We start from the raw sequence: 21,009 nt of genomic DNA, 5'->3' as shown, positions 1-21,009 counted from the left end.
CAATATATACATACAGCACTACAAAAACAATATACCAACAATAACTTTGCCCACACAGAGACATACAGACTGCACTGCCCATCAGTGCAGTCTGATCAGTGTCCATCAATGCAGCCTTCCCAGTCCACATCATTTCAGCCTCACCAGTGCCATATTGGTGGAACTCTACTTGTACCTCACGCTGACACTGGTGCGGTGCTGGAACCTTGCCTTCCTTTCACTCCCTTGCCCTACCCAGCAACCCAAGCAGCCCAGCCCAGAAGGTGGCCATGCCCAAAGGGAAGATGGGGGTGGGAAGAGAAAAAGGAGCTCCACTGCAATCCCCTCCTCATCCAGCTGCAAAGTGGTGAGGAGGGGAAGCTGTGCTGGGCTAGGTTTTTTAATTTGCAAAGCCTTCCGCCATTTCCCTGCCTGACTCAGTGGAGAGCTGTTGGGGGCAGGGCTACAGCCTTCCTTTTCCACCGACCCGCTTCAAGTGGGTAAAGAGCTGGCTGGAGCCCACCATGTGCGTGACTAGTTTCCAGACCTCCCCCCAGCCGCCCCCAGTTTGTTCCTGCTCAATAGGGTGTGTTTGCAAAGGGCTTTCTTGCCCTGCTGCTCAGAACAGTATTGATATGTTGGAGTGGCAAAGGGGATCGATGCACACAGGTGTGCACACACACATGTTAAACACCCCCCCCCCCGCTTCTAAGTTTGAGCCGCAAATGCAATCACAGCGGCGCTCACTGGGAGGGAGGGCAGGAGAGTCATTTGCCTGTAGTAAAGAACAAACTGTCTTGCACAAAAGCGGCGAGAGAGCGGAAGCACAGAAAGGGGGAGGCTTGGGAGCGGAGCGGGAAAGCCAACGAGTTCCCAAGAACTTGCGCAGGAACAACAAGCTCTCTTCTCAGGGAGCAAAACAGCTGCCGTTGCCACCCTCCCGGAGCCCCAGGATTGGTGGCCGCCCAGTGGGTCGTTTACTTACTTACCTGGGGATCTCCTGCAGGCTTCTCAGGTGGGCGGCGATCTCAGGAGGAGCGAGTGCAGGGAGAGGAGGCGGCTCTGGTGGCTTGTGTGGGCCACCATCCAGAGTGGGCAGGCTTTGGACATTCAGCAGTGATTAACAATGGGAGATCCGCTTTGGATAAATGTTTTCCCGGGGGCGCATTTGGCCTGCGGGCCGTAGTTTGGGGACCCCTGGTGTAAGGTCTGCATGGGTCAGCAGTTGCATGAGTACACCTGGTATACCTAGGTTCCTTTTTCCTGATCTGGGGATGGTGTCTGTCTGCATCAGTCCAAAATAAAGATTGGCACCAGTTCACTTCTTAATGTTCAGCCTTAAAAGCTTGCAACTTGTGGTTTTCAGTCCTGGCTCCTACCTGGTAGAACATGCTCCCAATTGAAGTCTGGGTCCTGCGGGACTTGAACCGTTTCCGCAGTGCTTGTAAGATGGAGCTGTTCCTCCAGGCTTTCCCTGATGGCCAGCCGGGTTAATAACTACAACATCTTCTTTGGCCTCCGGGGGGTGGGGGGTTACATGGGGTACAAAAGATAAGTCACTGTCTGGAGAGTTGGGTTGTTTTAGTCAGTACTGTTAACTGTTTATATTGTTTTAATCTATTTATTGTGATTTTAACAGAATTGTTTATTGTTGTGGTTGCTGCCCTGAGCCCTTTGTGGAAAGGATGGGGTAGAAGGGAGGGTTTTAATGAGGGTTATTGCGGACATTGTTTGTTACTGATCGCTGCGTTTTAAGTTGTTTTAATGTATTTAAGGGTTGTTGTATATATGTGATTTATGTTGTTCACCGCCCAGAGCCCTTCGGGGGTAGGGCAGTATACAAAACCCAATATTTAATGAACAAATAAATAAATAAAGATAAATTTAAAAAAAAATGGATAGTATTGAAGAACATATTCTTGTAGCTGATAAGATTTTTTAACCTGCTGGCTGGTGCATTCATGTATTAGGATATTGATACCTCTGTGTTTGGTGGGGGAGCTAGTTTTTTTTAATTTGCGGGGTTATGCATCAACACAGCTAGCCAGATAATGCTCTGGTACTATCCAAAGTCACCTTAAGAATGAAGAACAAGGGTTGCCATTTCTGAAATGCTGGTGGATGCTTTCTTTAGCCTGAGGCTAAGGAGGTCCTGAACCTTCTGTTTAGCTTGAATGATTTGTCCCAGTAGCTTATGGAATATTTAACGTGTGTTTCTACTGTGCCTTAAAGATCCAAATTTGAATTTTAACTGTTTCAACTGACTCATTCTTGGCAAAATCCAGTATTCTGAGGATGGCAAATGAGCTGCTGAAGAAATATGGGGAACTAGCATTTGGCCTCACCGAAGGAAACACTGGATTTGGTGTTCCTCTTCAGAAACTTGACCATTTCTGTGCTGCATCCTTTGACCCATACAAATATCTTTGAGTCTAGAACTCTTTGCCAGTACACAGCATTTAGAAGCAGTCTTTGTTAAGGTTCTTTTTAATTATGTCAGTCTGTTTGCACTAAAATTTGAGGGATCTAGTGTTATAGAGCTGTGAAAGAATCTGTCCTGCTCTGTGTACTTGATAATGGTAGTGAGATAGTTAACCTTATTTTGTGTTGCAGGGAAGATATTGTTTCTGTGCGTTCTTTTAATAAATTTGGTGGAAGATCTGTACAAATAAGAACTGTACTGAAACTGGCTTTTAGTGTCTTCGAAAACTAGGCATTCTATCCTTCTGGCCTCTTAAACTCTAGCCTTGAAAAATCTCACCTCTGTTCACTGGAAATGAGAGCCTCTAGTATTCAAAGACTAATCACGACTATCATGTTCTAGCTGCAGGATAATATCTGCTTTCCTGATGTCATTTATAATGCTATATCTCATTGATAGTTGAATTTACATTTCATTTTAAACACTAGTAGTCTTAAAAACATTTAGTGTCTTCTTAGGTGAAAGTCAAGTCAGAGAATCATTCTTTTTCAGTCTTAAATTAAAATAAATTTATAAGACCCATATACTGGTACGTAAGGAAGCATAGAAAATTGGTGGCAGCTTTCTGTAGCTTTGGTTGATATATGTATTGGGCATTGAGTTTAATAAATTTAGCTGCGTATGCAGCCTTCATCCTGTCTCAGAATTTTCCGAGGGCATGGGTTTCAGTGGCTAGTCCTCCCCCCAATCCTTTCAATGGTGAATAGAGCTGGCCCATCATAAATGGACTTAGGAAGGAAGAGTTGTATTGGGTTGATGTGTGGTTGGAAGCAGATTTCCCCCCTTCATCCTACAACAGACCACGTAATACGCTTCGAGGCAGGAGTGAGGAAACTTAGCCTTCCTTCACAATAGATTCAATCACAAGATGGTGCTTGAGTGGTCTGAGGGTAATGCTTGTTGTTTTTCCATTCTGAGCCCAAGTAAAGAACCTATGGTGCCCTTTTTGGCCTGGGGGTAAAGGGAAGAGGAGCAAACTATCTTTTCTGTCTTGTATGCTGGAGGATGGGAGGGGCTGAGGTGGTGGATATCCTAGAGACAAGCCTAGAATACACTGTTGAACCTACTCTTCTTGAGCTGTGCATTACCCATCTTGAACAGAGGAGGAGCTCAGTTAATACTTTATGGAATGGAGAGGAATATAAAAGGAGGGAAAGAGTCTATTTGTTCTGCCTCTTCTTCAAAAAAGCTTTATTCCCAACCCCCAACCCCAAATGTCACATATGATTAAACTGAAAAAAAGTGAAAACATCTCTTAATATTCAGCAAGAATTATTAGTATCTACAGTGCATAACTAAAGGCTTGTTTCTTTTCATCTGCAAAAGTTGTGGTGTGGACACACGTGCTTTCGGCTTTTTGTTTAACATTTCCTCATCTCTTGTTCCCTCGTCTGGGGAAGAGGGAATAGAGACACAAGTTGCCCAACACCTGGGCTGATACATTCTGCCTTCTTGTATTGTCAGTTTCACTAGCTAGTTGCATCGTACAGAATTTTTGTTCTGTTCCAGTTCCTGCTCATATACTTTTAGCTTTTCTTATTCGGCATATCGTTCAGAACACTAGGATAACTGTAATTGTCCCAGGGACAAATTCAGTTCTCTTGACCATTATACCCATAAATATTCAGGTGTGCCCATGTCCCTTTGTCAGCCAGTTCAATACCTCCAGCTCTGACATAGGACTCCTGTGCACTTTGCTTTCTTGTTTGCCTTCTGGGTGGGGTCGGGGAAAGGTATTGAGGCTGATGCTGTGACATTTCCAATCAGGTGGGGTTGGTTGCCATAGATTCCTATAGGTATTAGATGGGGCAGAGCAATAAGATTACTCAGCCTGTTTAACACTGCAACACTATGAGATCTAGATAGTAAAAACATTACTATATGTTTTTTCCTCATTGCTTTGGGATAAAATTCCTATCTGGCTTCTGTCTGCCTGCTCAACCAGGGGCAACTAGATTGCAGCAGGAAGTTTTGCCCTGGTTATTCTTGAAATTATGTTGCCTGTCCATATCACCATTTCCTGATTTGGAGTCGGGGATACAAATCATTTTATGCCCCAAAACATCCGAATCTGAATTTTACCGAATTTTTTGAGTACCAACCAACCCTAGTCCCACAGTGGTGAAGGTGGTGTGAAAAATAACCAGAAATTTCAGAAGTGTCATGGCATTATTTACTTGATAAGCTTTTTATTTTTGAACTAGTCAAGGTACAATAGTGTCCTGTGCTATCCAGGTCGGTGCCATTTGACGTGAACATTTTATAATGTCAGATGAAATAAAGGAGAACAGCTTTAAAACATCTTACTCTTGCTTGATGACAGAACCTTTTATTGACTTGATAACATACGTCAAATGATAGAGGTGAGATCAGAGATGCCAACTTCTCGAGGGTGGTTTCGGCCATCTTGTCGGGTTGTTCTTCTTTACCACTTGCTAGTGAGGCAGGAAGAGCTTTTCGGTCATATCCTGTTGGCGCCAAAATTGCCCCAGTATCTTCCTGCCTCGCTAGTGAGTGCAACAACTTCGACAGGCTCCTGAAATTTTTTGTCAGAGCACGCCTTTTCTTCACAAGAGCTTTCGTTTTTGTTTCTTTTCTTCGCTTCACCTTAGCGATCGCTGTTTGCGAGTGAGTCTCCCGTCAAGGCCGTTGATCCTTACGCTTTCCCCTCCTCTTTGCCAAGGCCAGCTCGTCTGGGAGCCTGGCCACGGCCACTTTAGCCCCCCCCCCCGGGAGGGATTCTGCCGCTCCGCCGCGGAGAACACTCAGGAAGCGGTGGCCAGGGCATCCGCTTTCGCCCGCCATAGAGGCGGGGAACCCGGCTGAGCGGTGAAGGCCGCCAGATCGCCCTCTCAGCCGACCTAACGGGCTCAGCGGAAGCGTGGCGCCTCCCGATCTCCTGAAGAAGGAAGAGGGAGGCGACGAAGTTCTCAGCCGGTCCGTGCACCGCGGGCAAACGTCGCCAGAACTCCCCTGCCGACGGCCGCGGCAGAGAAAGCTGCGGGAAGGAGGGGACCGGTAATGAAGGCGGTGCAGCGGCGCCACGGGATCCAATGCAGCGCTTGCCTCCAGCAGAGGCGCCAGGGCCTCGGCGGCCTTCTACTCCTGACCGCGCCTCAGAGAGAGGGCCTTTCCCCTGCCGAAAGCAGGCAGGAGGTGGCAGTTCCCGGCCCATCCAGCTTACAGGAAGAAATCCCCAACGACTGGAGTCGCTTCTCTCCCCACCAGCTTGTCACCTTGATGCGGTCCTCCATTAGAGAGGAAATTTCTCAACAAATCCCCCCCTCCAGTTCCAGCAGGGATGAAATCCGCCAAGCAGGGCCAGGTCCCCGATCAGGTCCCCTCAGCCCCATAGAGCAGACAGGGGACTGGTTGGCCCTGGACCTATGGCTCCGACATTAGCTTGACGTCAGTGAGGGGGAACTAGGGTTCCGATTCTGGATCACTTCTCAGACAACGACACCCCATCCCGGTCGGACTGGGACCAGACTCACCCGGCTCTTTAAGATAGAGCAGCTGCCAGTCCCGTACTGGCCAAAACTATCTCCGCCTTAGCCCCTGCATGATTCAGCAGGAGGCAGAGGACCCTAATTCCACGCGAACCGCTCTAAGCCCATTAAGGGTTGCCCAGAGGGGCTCCCTCACTGTAAACATTTTCCCTGCAAGAGGATGAGGTTTTCCCATTTTTCCCTCTCCCACAATTATTTTTGAGCGAAAATTTAGAAAGGAGTGGATTAATCCAGCCAACAATAAGGGCTTCCCTCCACTATTCAAAAAAAGCTGTCGCATTTGGCCCTCCCTGACCACCTCCACAGCCTTGTCAAGACCCCGGCTGGTGGATGGCCCCATTTCAGCCACCTCTATTCAGGAGGAGGCCTAATAGTCCACAGGGGCGTGTGAGGGAAACATTAAGGACCCCATAGATAGGTAAGGCGAGATCCAAACCTCCGGCCCGAGGGTACACGAGGGGCTCAGCTATGGTCAGCTAGAATACTTCAGCACCTTCAGCCACAGTAGCCCAAGAGCCGCCTCTGGTCTGGCTCTCAGCTGACTTCTCACCATCACCCCCCCCCCCCCCCCAGGACCAGGGGGTCAGAGAGGAGCAAGTGGAAAGAGTCATCATGGCAGTTTCCTTCCTGGCCCGAGCTCCCACCTTTCGACGCTTTTTTCTCACCTGCGTCTCGAGATCATGGCCACAGCTGCGGTGACTCCTCGGCGCCTCATCTGGTTTCGCTGCTAAGCCGTGGCAGGCCAACGCCACCCTGTCTAAGGCGGTGGTTTGCCAAGCATAGCTCACGATTACCAAGCGGGCATTCTATTCGGTTCCGAAGCTGGACAAAGGTCGTTAGTTGAGACCAAGGACCACAAAGAAGGCCATGCCGGCAACATCGGTCAGTGAGGCCAGACAAGCCCCGATTTTTTCTCCACAAGCCTTCCTTTCCGGGTCCTTTCGACACCTTCCTTTCGTCTCCCCAGCCCAGAGACAGCAAGTGCCTACCTGGCTTGGGGGCCAGAGCTCCTTCCGGAAGAGACAGGACTTCCGCGCGTCCACCCGAGGGAGGAAAGTCCTTTCGCCTCTGACTTCGTCTCCTTAGGGAAACAAAGCCTGACTACTCAACGGAGCAAATCCGGGAGGCCCGTCTCCTACACTTCCAGCACCTGTGGCTACCCCTTCGCAGACCAATGGATCCAAGAGATCGTTTCCTCCGGCTACTCCTCAAGAGTTCCCACTGCTGGCCACGTGGACTCAGCTTCCTACCATCGCCCATCGAGGTGCAAATCCAGAGAAGAGGCTGGCAAGACTCAAGCGCCCAGGCGATTGCTCACCCTGACGCGCCCATCCAGGAGCCACATCGAGCCAGTGCCCGTGGAGGAAGTCTCAACGGAAGTCTACTCCCACTTTTTTACTGTCCCCAAAAAAGCACGGGACACCAGGAGCCATCCTGAACCTCCGGCATGTGAATCGCTTCCTCCAAGCAAATTTCGCTTTCGGGATGGAGACTCTCAGGCTCGACAGTTGCAGCTATCCAACAGGGGATTTCCTCACATCCCTCGCACCTGAGGGATGCCTCTACCTGCACATCCCCATCAATCCTGCGCACTATCGCTTTCCTACGCTTTGCCCTGGGGGACAGCCACTTCCAGTACCGGCCATTAAGCCTCTTCCATTCGGAGAAACTTAAGCCACCGCCCCCCGGGTCTTCTTAATACGAAAGTGTTGGTAGCTCCGGATTGCCCTTCTTTGCAGCCAGGGGATCCACGTCCACCCTACCTGGAGCCCGCATCTCCTGATAAGGTCAAGGTCCAGAGAGCTTGCGACCAGGGATGTCCGCAGACAGTCCAGCCCGGACCTTGTCCAGAGCACGGGTTTGTCATCAACCTGGACAAGAGTTCCCTGAGGCCCTCCCAGAGAGATGGAGCACCTAGGTGCAATGATAGATATGGCAACCTGCACCCTCTTACGTTGGCCTCCAGCAAAGATAGAGAAAATTCAAACAGTGTGCCACAGGTTGCTATGGGCTCGCACTCACCACCCTGCTTCAACTTGCCCAGCCTGCTGGGTCTTCTGGATGTCCACTATCTGACCTCATGGGCTAATGGGGCAGGCTTCACGCAGCAGCTTCACTCCAGTCTCTTCTGCGGCCCTACAGCGATTCTTCCATCATCCACCGCGGAGGGACCGAAAGGTACTTCCCATTCCTCCCTCAGTATGCTGCAGCCTCCGCTGGTGGACGTCTCCCAGGCCACTGCTAAAGGGAGGGAAGACCTTTGCGCCTCAAGCGCCAGATACACCTCTCTTCTCGGACCTTAAGCACTAACAGGGTGGGGAGCAAAGCTAGGAAGGCACTTCGCTCAGGGCCTCTGGTCTCCTCGTCTGGCGTCGCTGCCCATCAACGCATTACTTTCGAGGTAAGGAGGCCATACTGCTGGCCCTCGATCTTCTTCCGGAGTCGGCTCATCGAGGGAGAGGCACGTAGTAGTCCACCCGCGGACAATATCTCCGCAAAGTGCTACATAAACCACCAGGGGGGGGTCTCGGTCCTCCCAACTGCACAGAGAGGCCTTTCAGGTTCTCACCTGAAGTGAGAGGCCAACCTAGCATCCCTGAAGGCGGGGCACATCCAGGGCTCCCTGAACATCGAGGCAGATTTGGCTAAGTCGCACCAGCATCTCCAACGCAGAGTGGAAGCTGAATCCTATGGTGTTCCGCTTTCAGATTCGCGGAAAAAATTGGGAGAGCCGGTGATCGAGTCTATTCGTCAACCATCTCTCAACACTTCAGACCCCCAACTTCATGGCGCGCTTCTTCCATCCACAGAGGCGTACTGCAGTCGATGCCCTATCTGCTCGCTGGCCCCCGGGCCTTCCCTCTGCCTTCCCCCCCCTTCCTCTCCTCCACAGGTTGCCCAGAAGGATCCAGGAGCAGAAGAGGCAGAATCATCCTCGTTCGGCTCCCAACTGGCCACAGCGGTCGTGGAGTATCTTCCCGGTCCTCCAGCAGCTTTCCATGGTCCCGGCCCGCTTCTTCTCCGGGTCAATCCCCGGGATCTCCTTCTGTCCCAGGGACCCGTTACTTCTATCCGGACACAGGGTGGCTCAGGCTGACCGCTGTGGCTCTTGAGCCCGGAGAGGTCCTAAGGGACAGGAGCTACTCAGAGGCAGTCATGGACACCATGATCGCAGCCAGGCGTGAGAATCGTGACAATCGGTATTTACAACTTCGTCTTGGAAGGCCTTCAGCCAGATGGTGCAGGAGGAAGCAGGTTGATCCAGAGAGTCCGACTATCGCCTTCCATTCTCGCCTTCCTGCAGGACCCGGCCCGTGGCCCGTTCTCCGATGTTCCACCCTTCGACGTCAACTGGCGGCGCTTGCCACTGTTCTTCCTCCTATAGGGTCGCTCTCCGTCACCAGACATCCAGATGTCCTGCAGTTCCTCAAGGGTGTGCAGCAGTCCCAGGCTCCGGTGGTCCATCGTTTCCCTTCCTGGCGCTTACACGCGGTCTTGGACGCGCTCACCAAGTCACCCTTTGAGCCGGTCCAATCGATCCACCTTCGATGGTTGCGTATGAAGCTCCTCTTTTTTTGGTAGCCATTACACTCGGCCATGGCGGGTAAGTCCGAGCTCAGGGCGCGGTCTGCAAACCCTAACCTTTGCCAATTTTTTCCGGACAGAGTAGTACTCAGGCCAGACCCGTCCTTCAAGCCTAAGGTGGCTTCCAGCTTCCATTTAGGTCAGGAGATAGTACTGCCCAACTTCTGTCCCAAGCCGTCTCATCCTAGAGAGAGGCTTTGGCATTGTCTAGATGTACGTAGGGCTCTTAAAGCCTTCCTCATACGTATTGAGGAAATCAGAAGGTCTGAGTCCCTCTTTATCAACATAGTTCCCCCCCGACTGGGGGAGGCCATGTCCTCTGCTGCCATTAGCTCTAACATCAGAGCGTGCATCATAGAGGCACACAAGGCTAGCAATCTACCTGTGCCTAGTGGGATTACGGCCCATTCCACTCGGAGCGCAGCAGCAAATGCTGCACTCTACAAGCACGTCCCGTTAGAACAGATCTGTGGGAGGTGTGGCTACATGGGCTCTTCCTCCTCTTTCGTCAGAACACTACAGGCTGACACTCCCTGGATGCAGTCCAGGCATCAGCTTTCGACAGAAGGGTCCTTGGGCTGCATATTATTGGAAGTGATTAACGGAACCCACCCTCTTGGGGGGGGGGTACTGCTTGGGAGTCCTGACTGAAGATGGTCGAAACCACCCTAGAGAATCTGACTCCATTGATAATACTCACCATGAAGGGGTCTTCTCTTGGGTGGTGAAGGCCATCTTGGCCCTCCCTGTTCTCGTTCTCCTCTGATAATATGCTCCTGGTAATTCTAATTTTCTAGTCTTTGGCTCCGGGCGATTTTCTAGTCCCATGGAGTTTGTTTATTACAGTCAGTTTTTTTGGTCCTCCCTGTTGGAGATTTTTCGACTTTTTCCGTGTTTTGACCATTGTTCCAGTTGACTTTTCAGCAGCGGGGTATGCTGCCCCTGTTCCTTTCTGGATTGTTTCTACTTACTGCAGCTCGGCTCGTCAGATACTGGGGCAATTTTGGCGCCAACAGGATATGACCGAAAAGCTCTTCCTGCCTCACTAGCAAGTGGTAAAGAAGAACAACCCGACAAGATGGCCTTCACCACCCAAGAGAAGACCCCTTCACGGTGAGTATCCAATGGGTCGTTTTCCAAATTTAGAGCCATAAAAAAGTCCTCCTCTTGGGGGAGGAGGGGAACAAGATTTTTTTCTTTAAAAAAATTGAAATATATTAATTTTCCATCAAACCAAAGTTGTTTTTACTGTTTAGCAGCAAAAAATATATCATTGATAATTTAGCATATAAAATTGTACTGTTTGGAATTTTTGTGGCATTCACAATTAAATACCTTCATTTTGTATAAAGAAAATTGAGTTTACCTAGTACTTAAGGAAAAAGTTGTAAACTGCTCATGTTATAGCTCATGTATATTTATTTTTTCTATCAGAGGTAAGAAAAAATAATAATTGAAGACAAAAATTATGTGGTTAAAAAAATTAAGTGTGTTTGGATATACTTCCTTGTAGAATTTGAACAGTTAGCATTGGCAGTATATTCAGATATTAAGTTGAACTTCATAACATTGAAATACTGAAATGTTTATAATGTGTTTAATACATTATTAGCATATATTACATTGAAACAAAAGCTATTATTGCATATATTGCATATGTCTATTGTTTATGAGTTTTTTATTTTTCATTGGTCCCTCAAATTTCCAAATTTTTCTATTAGTAGAACTGAGAAATTCCCTTGCATTAACTTTTGTATGTAAAATACTTGCATTGGATAGCACTTGACTCATCCTAGAAGGGGAAATGTCTCATAGGAATGTTTTTCAGTGATTCCCCAAGTTTTCCTTTCTTTCCAGTGGAAAAATTGAAAAAAATTCCAAGGGAAAGGAGAACCAGGAAATTTTTTTCTTCTGAATTTCAAGTGGTATTCCCTCACATCACTAATTCTTGAGTTGTGGGATTTTAGTTTACAGCTGGCATTCCTCATTAGGAGGTCATTTTGTTCCATCTATTCACCCAATCATTCTCTTTCTCTCTCTGGACCTTGGACTTGTTTGGGACTGCCTTGACTTGTTTGGGACTCAAAACATTAAAAAAAATTACCAGTAACCTTGAGAGGCATGGAACAGTGAGCATTCTGGTATTTCGTTTTCACATTTTGTTTCTATATTCCCCCATTTTATGTAATATGTTTCAGAAACATCCGTTTTGGAATTTATATGCTATTTATTTCATCCTTACTGTTGTGAAGTGTCGATGTATTGTTGAAGGCTGTGATTCTTCTTTCTGTTTTTGCATTCTATAGATAACTCACATTTTTCTGTGGATGGACATATTAGCAGTTTTTGTGTTGGTTCATTCTGTTTCTCTAATGGCTGGGTATGTGCTACAGCTTAGCAGCACATTCAGCTACCACCATTACCATCAGTGTCAATCTCAGAAGCTTGTGCATGTCAGATAGGAAACATTTACCCTTCTTTTGTTGGCAAGGCAAGCTGGAAAGCCAACTATAAACATACCTAGTTCAGAAGCAGTGTTATTGGTTTCCCATTATAGACACTGCTGCTAGGTACCTCTCTTTGTTGACGTGAAGGAGCCTTTAAGGCCTTAACATGTGTAATTGTGAGTAGATGATTATATTTGGGTCTAACTTATACTGAGAAGTCACATTCTGGAATACTATGTACAGAACTGCCTGCTACAATGGCAGGTGGATCCCCTACTGGGGTATGGATTTGAGAAGTCTGAAGAAGATTGCACAGTTCTAGTACAAAAGAGTGAAATAGCCAAGGCAACCAGGAGACAAGGGTCTTCCACTTCAATCTATAGGAGCTTTTGCAGTGGGACTTGCATTGGCAAATGGTGGTTCTCCCTATTCTGTCATTTGTTGCTACCTGGGCATGCTATTTATTTATTTATTTATTTATTTATTTATTTATTTATTTATTATATTTGTATACCGCCCTCCCCGAAGGCTCAGGGCGGTTTCCAACAACATAAAAATTTAAAACATCATAAATATAAATATAAATTAGTTAAAATACATAAAATTTTAAACTAGAGATGGCTTCAGCTATTCTATTCCCCCTTTTATGCCTTTTACTTGTTCTAAAGGCTAATTCTAAAATTAAGCCTTTTACTTGTTCTAAAGGCTGAGGGTTTTGGTTTTTTTAATAAACTTTATCTCCAAGACAGAAGTAGGTGTCAGGAGGTCAGTTCAGATATAGTCATGTATTATTCCATGGTCAAATAAAATAAAACTTGCCTGGATCTTGGCTAATTTTTAGGGAGAAATATTGTGGGTAAACAGAGCCTTAATTTTATCATACTTGTAGTACTCCACCTGCTCTAGGATGAACCCTCATTCCTACAACCAGGTATTGCTGTTGATATGGGGGAAAGGGATGGAAATTTTTTTTAGATGAGAGCCAACGTGGTGTAGTGGTTAAGAACAGCAGACTCTGATCTGGAGATTTGATTTCCCACTTCTCCCAGCTCAGTGATCTTGAGCCAGTTGCAGTTCTCTCAGAACACTCTTGGCCTTGCCTACCTCACAAAGTGCCTGTTGTGAGGAGATGAAGAGGATTGTAAACTGCTTTGAGACTCCTCAAGGTAGAGAAAAGTGCAGTATAAAAGCCAACTCTTCTTCTAGATACTAAAGAAGTTGGTCACCAGTTCTTCTTTCCTTCTCCCCAGAGTTTCCTTCTCCCCAGAGTTTAGATCTCTAGGATTCCCCCCAACAGAGTAACAAAACAGGGTTCATCTGAAGGAACCACCAAGAGAAGCAAGTTCTCTTATCTCATCTCTGCCTCATATAATCATAGGCAGGATTTCTTTGAACTTCTAAATCAAGTGTGGACCAACTATTTTCTCAACAGCAGCTTGATATTCTCTTCTTCCATTAGTTGGAGGTGGAATAAGGGTATTCAGTCAGACAGCTGTGAATTATCCAAATAGATTATTTTTGCCATTAGAATGATGGGAGTGTGCCCCTGGATTTTTCTGTGGCATTCAATATTATCAACAGACCAGTACACCTACTCTGTAATGCAATGAAAATATTCAAGAGAATATTAGATTAACGAATGCAAAATCACATATCCATCACACCAAACCAGTTCGGCTTCATCAAGGGCTGTGGCATTACTGATGCTATACATGCCACTTGACTGTTAATGGAAAAACACAGAGAAAAGAAAATACCACTGCACCTGGCTTTCCTGAACCTGGAAAAAGCCTTCAATATGATCCCTCATGCTCTCATATGGAATGCACTTTGAACACATGGAATCCCAGAAGAATATGTGCAATGGACGCAAATGCTATATAGCAAAGCAACAAGCAAGGGGTGTGTCCAGCAGGAATCTCCCCACCTTTTAACATCAGTGTCGGCGTACATCAAGGCTCTGCCCTATCACCATTGCTGTTTATACTCTGCATGGATACTCTTGCTGCTGACTTGCAGACGGCACACCCATGGATACTTCTGTATGGTGATGGCGTCATACTTGCCAACAAAGACCACCAGGCGCTACAACAACAGTTGCAGTCATGGAACAATCAGCTCACAGAATATGGATTACATCTGAACATTCCAAAAACTGAATCCCTTCTATACTCACATATAAGTCTACTTTTTCAGCACATTTTTTGTGCTGAAAAAAGCCCCCCTCGGCTTATACACGAGTGAGGGTCCCACTTAATTCTTGTGTGGCATTCCCTCTCTCCCGTCTTCGCTCTCTCCTGCCTTCTTCTCTGCCTTCCCCCTTTCAGCTGCTTTCTCAGCCTCCTTCTCTGCTTCGCTCTCCTTCCTTCTTCTCTACCTTCCCCCTTTCAGTTGCTTTCTCTGCCTCTGCTGTCTTCTCGGTGGTGGCCGGCCCCTGGCTCCTGGGTGAGCTGGACAAGCTGCAGGATGGAGAGATCGGTGGCAGAAACCTTGGGATTGGTGAGATGGGGGGTCAGTGGCAGAGACCCCCAAATAGTTCCCAACCGTATCTATTTTTATTTTTGAAATTTACCAGTAGCTGCTGCATTTCCCACCCTAGACTTATACTTGAGTCAATAAGTTTTCCCATTTTTTGTGGTAAAATAAGATGGCTCAACTTATATTCGGATCGACATATACACAAGTATATATGGTACTTCAAATGTGGCCCCCAAACAGATGGAACAATAAAAATCAGCAGCCAGAAATTAAACAAGGTCACCGAATTCAAATACCTTGGATCACTGATTTCAGCTGATGGAAGCACATTGACAGCTGCCCGGTTACGAGTCAATACTGCTTAAATGACGGCAAACCACTGGCATCTTGTGTAACAAGAAAATGCCTGAACACCTCAAGGCCAAAATCTACAAAACAGTTGTTCCCCCAGTAGCACTGTATGGAGCCAAATGCTGGCCAGCAACAAGAAAACATGAACAAGCCCTTCATTTCATGGAAATGAAGATGCGTCGATGGATGCTAAACCTGACGCTGTCCAATCATGTGCCAAATGATGACTTACGGCAAACACCAATTGACCTGTACATGAGGCAGGCAACGCTAAGGTGGTATGGCCACATCATGCGCCATAAGAAAACATCCGTAGCAAAGACAGCCCTGCACCTTGAACCTGGCAGACCCAAAAAACAGTGGATGGTCACAATCAATGAAGACCTACGGGCAAAGAACCTTACCCCAGAAGACTCTCAAAATCATGACCTTTGGAAAAGACAATTACAAAACTGACCCTGCACGTACAGGAAACCAGTTCGGAAAGAAGAATTCAATATTATCAACTATGGTGTGCTTTTGGAGAGGCTGCTTGAGTTTGGGGGTGGGGGGATCATATTCCAGTGATTCTGCTCTTAACTGACTGACTGATTCCAGAACGCGATGCTGGGGTACTGCTACTCAGCACTGTGGCATTTATGCAGTGTAGTATTGCAGAATTCCTTCTTGTCCCCTGTTCTGTATATCATCTACATGAAACCAGTGAGAGTGATCTTCAGGGGATTTGAAGTGAGGCTTCACCAATATGTGGATGCCATGAACTCTACTTCTCCTTAATAGCTGAGTCAGATGGGTCTGTAGGTGTCCTGAGCAGATGCCTGAAGATGGTAATGGAGGAGGGCAGATAAATTGAAGCTTAACCCAGACCCAGACTAAGATGCTTCTGGTCAAAGCTGATTGAGGACTGAGGAGTCAGCCTGGAGGGTGTTGCACAGGTTTGTAACCTGGGGGTACTGCTGGATCCTGACCAGCCTGGGGGTACTGTTGGATCTTTTGTGACACTTAGTGCTCTTTATCAGCGTAACCTAATACTCCTTCCACAGCCATTCTTCAAAAAGCAAGAGCTGGCCATTGTGGTCCCTGCTCTGATTACATCCAGTTTAGGGTACCGTGAAGTGCTTTCTGTGAGGCTGCCTTTGAAAAAGATCCAGAAACGTCAGCTTGTCCAAAATGTAGCAGCCCAGCTATTGTCTGAGATAGAATACAGGGATTGTATCACCCAGTGCTAAAAGATCAGTACTGGCTGCCCATTTTTTTCTGGGCACAATTCAAAGTGCTGGTTCTTTGAAACTCTGAACATTGGGGGCCAAGATCACTTGAAGGTCCACATCCTCCATAATGTTCACCTTGTCAGATAAGGTCTGCTTCACAAGTCCTGTTCTTTGTGCCCTCAGAGGTGAACTGAGAGAAGATGTTTTCAGTAGTGCCATATCACTTGGGATCCTCTTCCTGGTGCCTACTTTGCGTTCTTTCAGGTGCCAGACCAAAACTTTTCGGTTCAACCAGGGTTTTAATTACGGAACTGATCCCCCCCCCCCCCCCCCGGTTTATTTTCAATTGTCTGTTTTTATGGCTGGCTCAGGTTTTTTCCTGATGCAGGTTTTTAATTAATATCTTTTAAATATTTTGTTTACTTTGTAAGCCATGTTGGGCAGGTTTGTGGGGAAGTAGCATCAATTTTTGCTAATAAAATAAGTTAGTGGGGTGCTGTGTGGTTTCCGGGCTGCATGGCCATGTTCTAGCAGCATTCTCTCCTGACGTTTCGCCTGCCTTCGACAATACATAAAACAAGTTAGGTTTGATAAGAATGTGTTGTATATATCTGTATTTCTTGTAGTGTTTTTTCTAGAAAAGGGAAGCAGTACCCCCCCCCCCCCGCTTCAAGACGTCGTTGAGCACAGGTGTGAGTATGTTAGCTTGCCTGCCCTGGGGTGGTTAGCTCACTTCTCCAGATATGCTCAGTACTTGAGGCAGTGCTGTAAACTGCTGTACCCTATACTGTTGTAGCACTTGAACATATTAACTTCTGCCATTTGAGAAATAGGGAGGTAAACCCAATTCATACAGGATGCATTGCTCTCCTGACAGGCACTGAAGTACTGTTCCAGAACACCTGTGATTAAATGATGTCATTTGGGTCATCACTGTGTCCATTCTGCCATTCCCCCATCCAAATGACACTGCATTGAAACTTAATTGTATTGATATGTTGATTTTTGTTGAGGCAAAAAGTACAGTTGGAGCTGTGTCTCTTATCCTTTGGATACCATGCATAATAGTTACTTACAGCTTGCACAGTGATAAGGATTGACTACCTCTTCAGCTAAAACTAACAAGCAAAGGAATTTGCTGTGGTTTTACTTAGAAGCAGGTATTCAAAAATGTAGAAGGTTTTAAAGTGCAAAGTAAAAATTCTTCTATATTTTGACCTATATTAAATATGTTACATATTTGCTATGAAACCTTTATAAAAGATTAAAAGGGAATGTTATCTCTTTTAAAAAAAAAACTAGTTCCATTCTGTTCCCCTAGACACATTCTTATAGAAACTGAATTATAAGTATTTGCTGTTTTTTCTTCTCTTTCAGTGCGAGGATGTCGTCCTGGCAAGATTGTGCAGATGACAGAAGCTGAAGTACGTGGCTTGTGTATAAAATCACGAGAAATCTTCCTTAGCCAGCCCATTCTTCTGGAATTAGAAGCACCACTGAAGATCTGTGGTATGTGTGACCGTGTTTGTCTGGTAATGCCTGCTTATGAACAAGATCTCAACAAATTCATCTGATTTTATTATGGATTAAGAGGGTACTTCTCTATAACCTAATTAAAATGTTGTAATGGATACAAGAAGACTCTAGGGGTGAGTTTTTCTTTGCATATCCTTGAGTTTATCCTTGTCGCCATATGTAGTATTGTGAACAACAGGACACATCAGCTTTGTTTAACCTACTAAGGTTTTTATTTAGCCCTGGCTCTCGCTTGCCCTTCTTTTAGTCAGCCTGTCAATCAGCTACTTTAGTAACCCACTTACACACAGGAGACCTGCAGAGCCAAAAACTAAAGGAAAGCAGAAACTCCCTCCCTAGAGGCTTCTTGTATAAATTAAAACAAAAGGGATGGCCTGCTTGCTTGATGTCCCAAAGATTTATTAAACAGAGGTGTCACCTTGTATAATTGAGTGATTTGTAAAACATGCCAACATTGAGTATTTATGTTAATTTAGGTCCTGTTAGGCTGCTTATTTCTATATAATTGTGCAATCCTGGAAGATGGACATGACTCGCTTCCAGCCAACTGCCATTCACAACTCACTTCCAGCCAATCACCATGCTTACACAGAACTGGTAAAAACCAGCACATACAAAATAGTGGAATTCAGCAGTTAGTTGCTCTATACACAGCAGACTACTTACCTTCTGAGTTCTAGTGAGACTGGGCTAGCTTGGACCATCCAGGTCAGGGCACCCGAGATAACTCCAAGATATAACTTGAGGGGGGCATTTTGAGCTGTTAGGAGGTGAGAAAGTGCCCTTCTACAATGTTTTTAAAGAATACTGGGACTAAAAGAAGAAGGGGGAGTCCACTAGACTTCATTTAAACTCCAAAATATCTTCTCAGTGAAAAAGATTAAAAAGTAAATTGCCAGAGAGGCATACAGCGGTACAGAAAGAGTGCCTCTGAACATACACAAAGGATTTTCTGGACAGGCCCCCTTCTGAAGAATCACAGCCAGTTTCTGAGACTTTAGAGCACCAGGTGCAACTTCCATAAAACTAAGCATAGCTAGTGAAAGAAAGGGAGAGAGGGGAGATTTACTTACCAGTAAGTCCTGGCTCTTCTTTCCCTGACTGGGCTTCTGTTCTTGCAGTGAGGAAAGAACCTAGCAGCCCCAGCAACTGCTTTCCCTCTTGTCACAGCGACCACCTTTCCCCAGTCCCCACTCTGTTCACTCCTTCCAAAGGAGACAGTGGTTGCAGGAGCGGCCTGCAGGCTTCTCACATTGCCAGGGGATTAGAGTGACCTGGAAGGCCTAGCCAGGATATGGTTCAGTGGGAAGAGCCCAAAGGAGATCTGGACAAAACAGAGGGCAAAAGGTGCAGCTGGGGAAAGGTTGGTAGTTAACAACAAAAACTAGCTGAGGAGTTTGAAGTTGATTTCCAGTTTGTGCAATCGTCCTCAGTATTTCCAGACGAATTCACAAATAAGGAACGGGGGACCAACTTCAAGCTCCTAACAAGCTGTAGCCTAGCACTGAACTCCATAGAGGGCACGGTGTGACTTCCACAAAGCCTCCCTCTAAGCCTGAGGAATCATCCTTCAACTTAAGTTTCTTTTCCTCCAGTGAAAAGTCCTTCAGTCATTTATGCAGACCCTTCTCCAGCAGAATCTGTTTTGCTCTAGGGTTGTGTGTTAAAGGTGATCAAGGCAAGTTACTTCCAACTTGTGGTGACCATATGAGCTGATATCCAGAATGTCCTATTGTTAACAGCCGTGTTCATCTCTTGCAAACTGAGGGCTGTGAGGATGTTTTGGAGGACTGTGACAGACTGCTGTTTAAGGGTTAGTTTTAAAGTGAAGTTATGTCAGAGAAAAGGAATTTAAAGAGTTAACTTGGAGCTCTACCTGATTAGCTACTTGCTTCTGTATAAAATGCCAGAGAGTGGATGTTTGTGGGGAGAGAAAGGAAAAAGGAGAAGAGAGGTAGCTCTCAGAACAGGGAGAAAGAGGGCTTTGCGTCTCAAGAGGCTGGATATCTAGTTTTTGTGGAAGGACCAGGAAAAACCAGGCCAATGTGAAACTTGAGCCAAGGAAACATCACAAAGACAATACTTAAATCACACGGAGGGCTTGTTTGCAGGTCTCTGCGGAGAAAGCACCTAGATAGGGAAAAGTGAAGTCTCTGAGAGTGTGTATTATTTAATTAACAGATTACTCCAGTCCTATACCACCTCCATTCTTTGCCCATCAAGTTCCAGGTCATGTTCAAGGTGCTGGTTTTAACCTTCATGGCTATAAATGGCCTTGGGCCTGCATACTTGAGGGACCATGTCTTCCCATATTGCCCTATTAGGACCCTCCGATCTTTGGTGGAGTGCCTATTAGAGGTCGCTGGCCCCAAACACATCCGGCTGGCCTCTACTAGGGCCAGGGCCTTTACGGTCCTGGCCACCCTTTGGTGGAACAGGCTCCCTAAAAAGACCAGGGCCTTGTGGGACTTGAATTTCCTCAGGGCCTGTAAAACGGACCTGTTCCGCCAGACATTTGGCCAGCTGGCTTGAGAGTGATTCCATCATCCATACCTCCAGTGGGCTCATTTTCGGGCCGGGGGGGGAGGGGGTTAGTTGCCTTCGGAAATTATTTGGTTTTAAAAATCTAACTTAAATATAGATTATTATGGTTTTTAATAATGTTTCTATTGTATTCAATGATTATATTGTATGTGGTTCACCGCCCTGAGCCCTTCAGCAGAGGGCAGCCTATAAGTTTGAAGAATGTATGACTGAATGAATAAATAGGGCTTTTTCAGTGTTACCTCATTTTTCTGTAGGAAAAAAATAGAAAAGAAGAAGTGGAAGTACAAAACTATACAGTGTTCAGCTCATCCTAAAACGTAATATGTTACCAGCGTAGTGGGCTACTTTGGACCTTACCTCATGATACTAACATGTGAAATCTCAATTTTCCTTTCTTTTAGGTGACATTCACGGTCAATATACAGATTTACTTCGATTGTTTGAGTATGGGGGATTTCCACCTGAAGCCAATTATCTTTTTCTGGGGGATTATGTGGACAGAGGCAAACAGTCCTTGGAAACCATCTGCTTATTACTTGCGTATAAAATCAAATATCCGGAGAATTTTTTCCTCTTGAGAGGAAACCATGAGTGTGCTAGTATTAATCGCATTTATGGATTCTATGATGAGTGTAAGTAAATGCAGCCTTTCCAGAGATCTGTTAGAATTTTTTCAATGTCAGGATGCAGCTTTTCATGTATGAGCAGGCAGGCTGACGGCAGTGTAGTAGAATGTTGAACTAGGACCGTGGAGGCCCAAGTTCAGAACCCCGTGGTGCCTTTGGGCCAGTCACACCTTCACAAACTAATGTACCTCCCAAAGTTGTAAGGGAACACAATGAAGAGGAGGACAGCCCCATTTGAGCTGCTTTTTGAACAAGCAA

General features: G+C 46.2%; 1 protein-coding gene across 2 annotated transcripts in view; it reads left to right on the top strand.

The window, feature by feature from the left end:
- The window catches only part of PPP1CB (protein phosphatase 1 catalytic subunit beta), a 40,499-nt gene that overhangs the window by 6,280 nt on the left and 13,210 nt on the right, over positions 1-21,009 (top strand). The window contains exons 1-4 of one of the 2 annotated variants that reach the window (XM_048512840.1): positions 8,017-8,022; positions 9,816-9,818; positions 17,420-17,551; positions 20,527-20,757. In XM_048512840.1, coding sequence (XP_048368797.1) covers positions 17,452-17,551; positions 20,527-20,757 — 331 coding nt within the window. In that variant the 5' untranslated portion in view covers positions 8,017-8,022; positions 9,816-9,818; positions 17,420-17,451. Of the gene's footprint in view, positions 1-8,016; positions 8,023-9,815; positions 9,819-17,419; positions 17,552-20,526; positions 20,758-21,009 lie in introns of those variants that run through there. The other variant, XM_048512752.1, reaches the window with a different exon arrangement.

Source organism: Sphaerodactylus townsendi, linkage group LG01 (genome assembly GCF_021028975.2).
Source record: "Sphaerodactylus townsendi isolate TG3544 linkage group LG01, MPM_Stown_v2.3, whole genome shotgun sequence".
NCBI lineage: Eukaryota > Metazoa > Chordata > Lepidosauria > Squamata > Sphaerodactylidae > Sphaerodactylus > Sphaerodactylus townsendi.
Note: the sequence above shows the minus strand (reverse complement) of the source record. Positions and strands in the feature narration are given on the sequence as shown.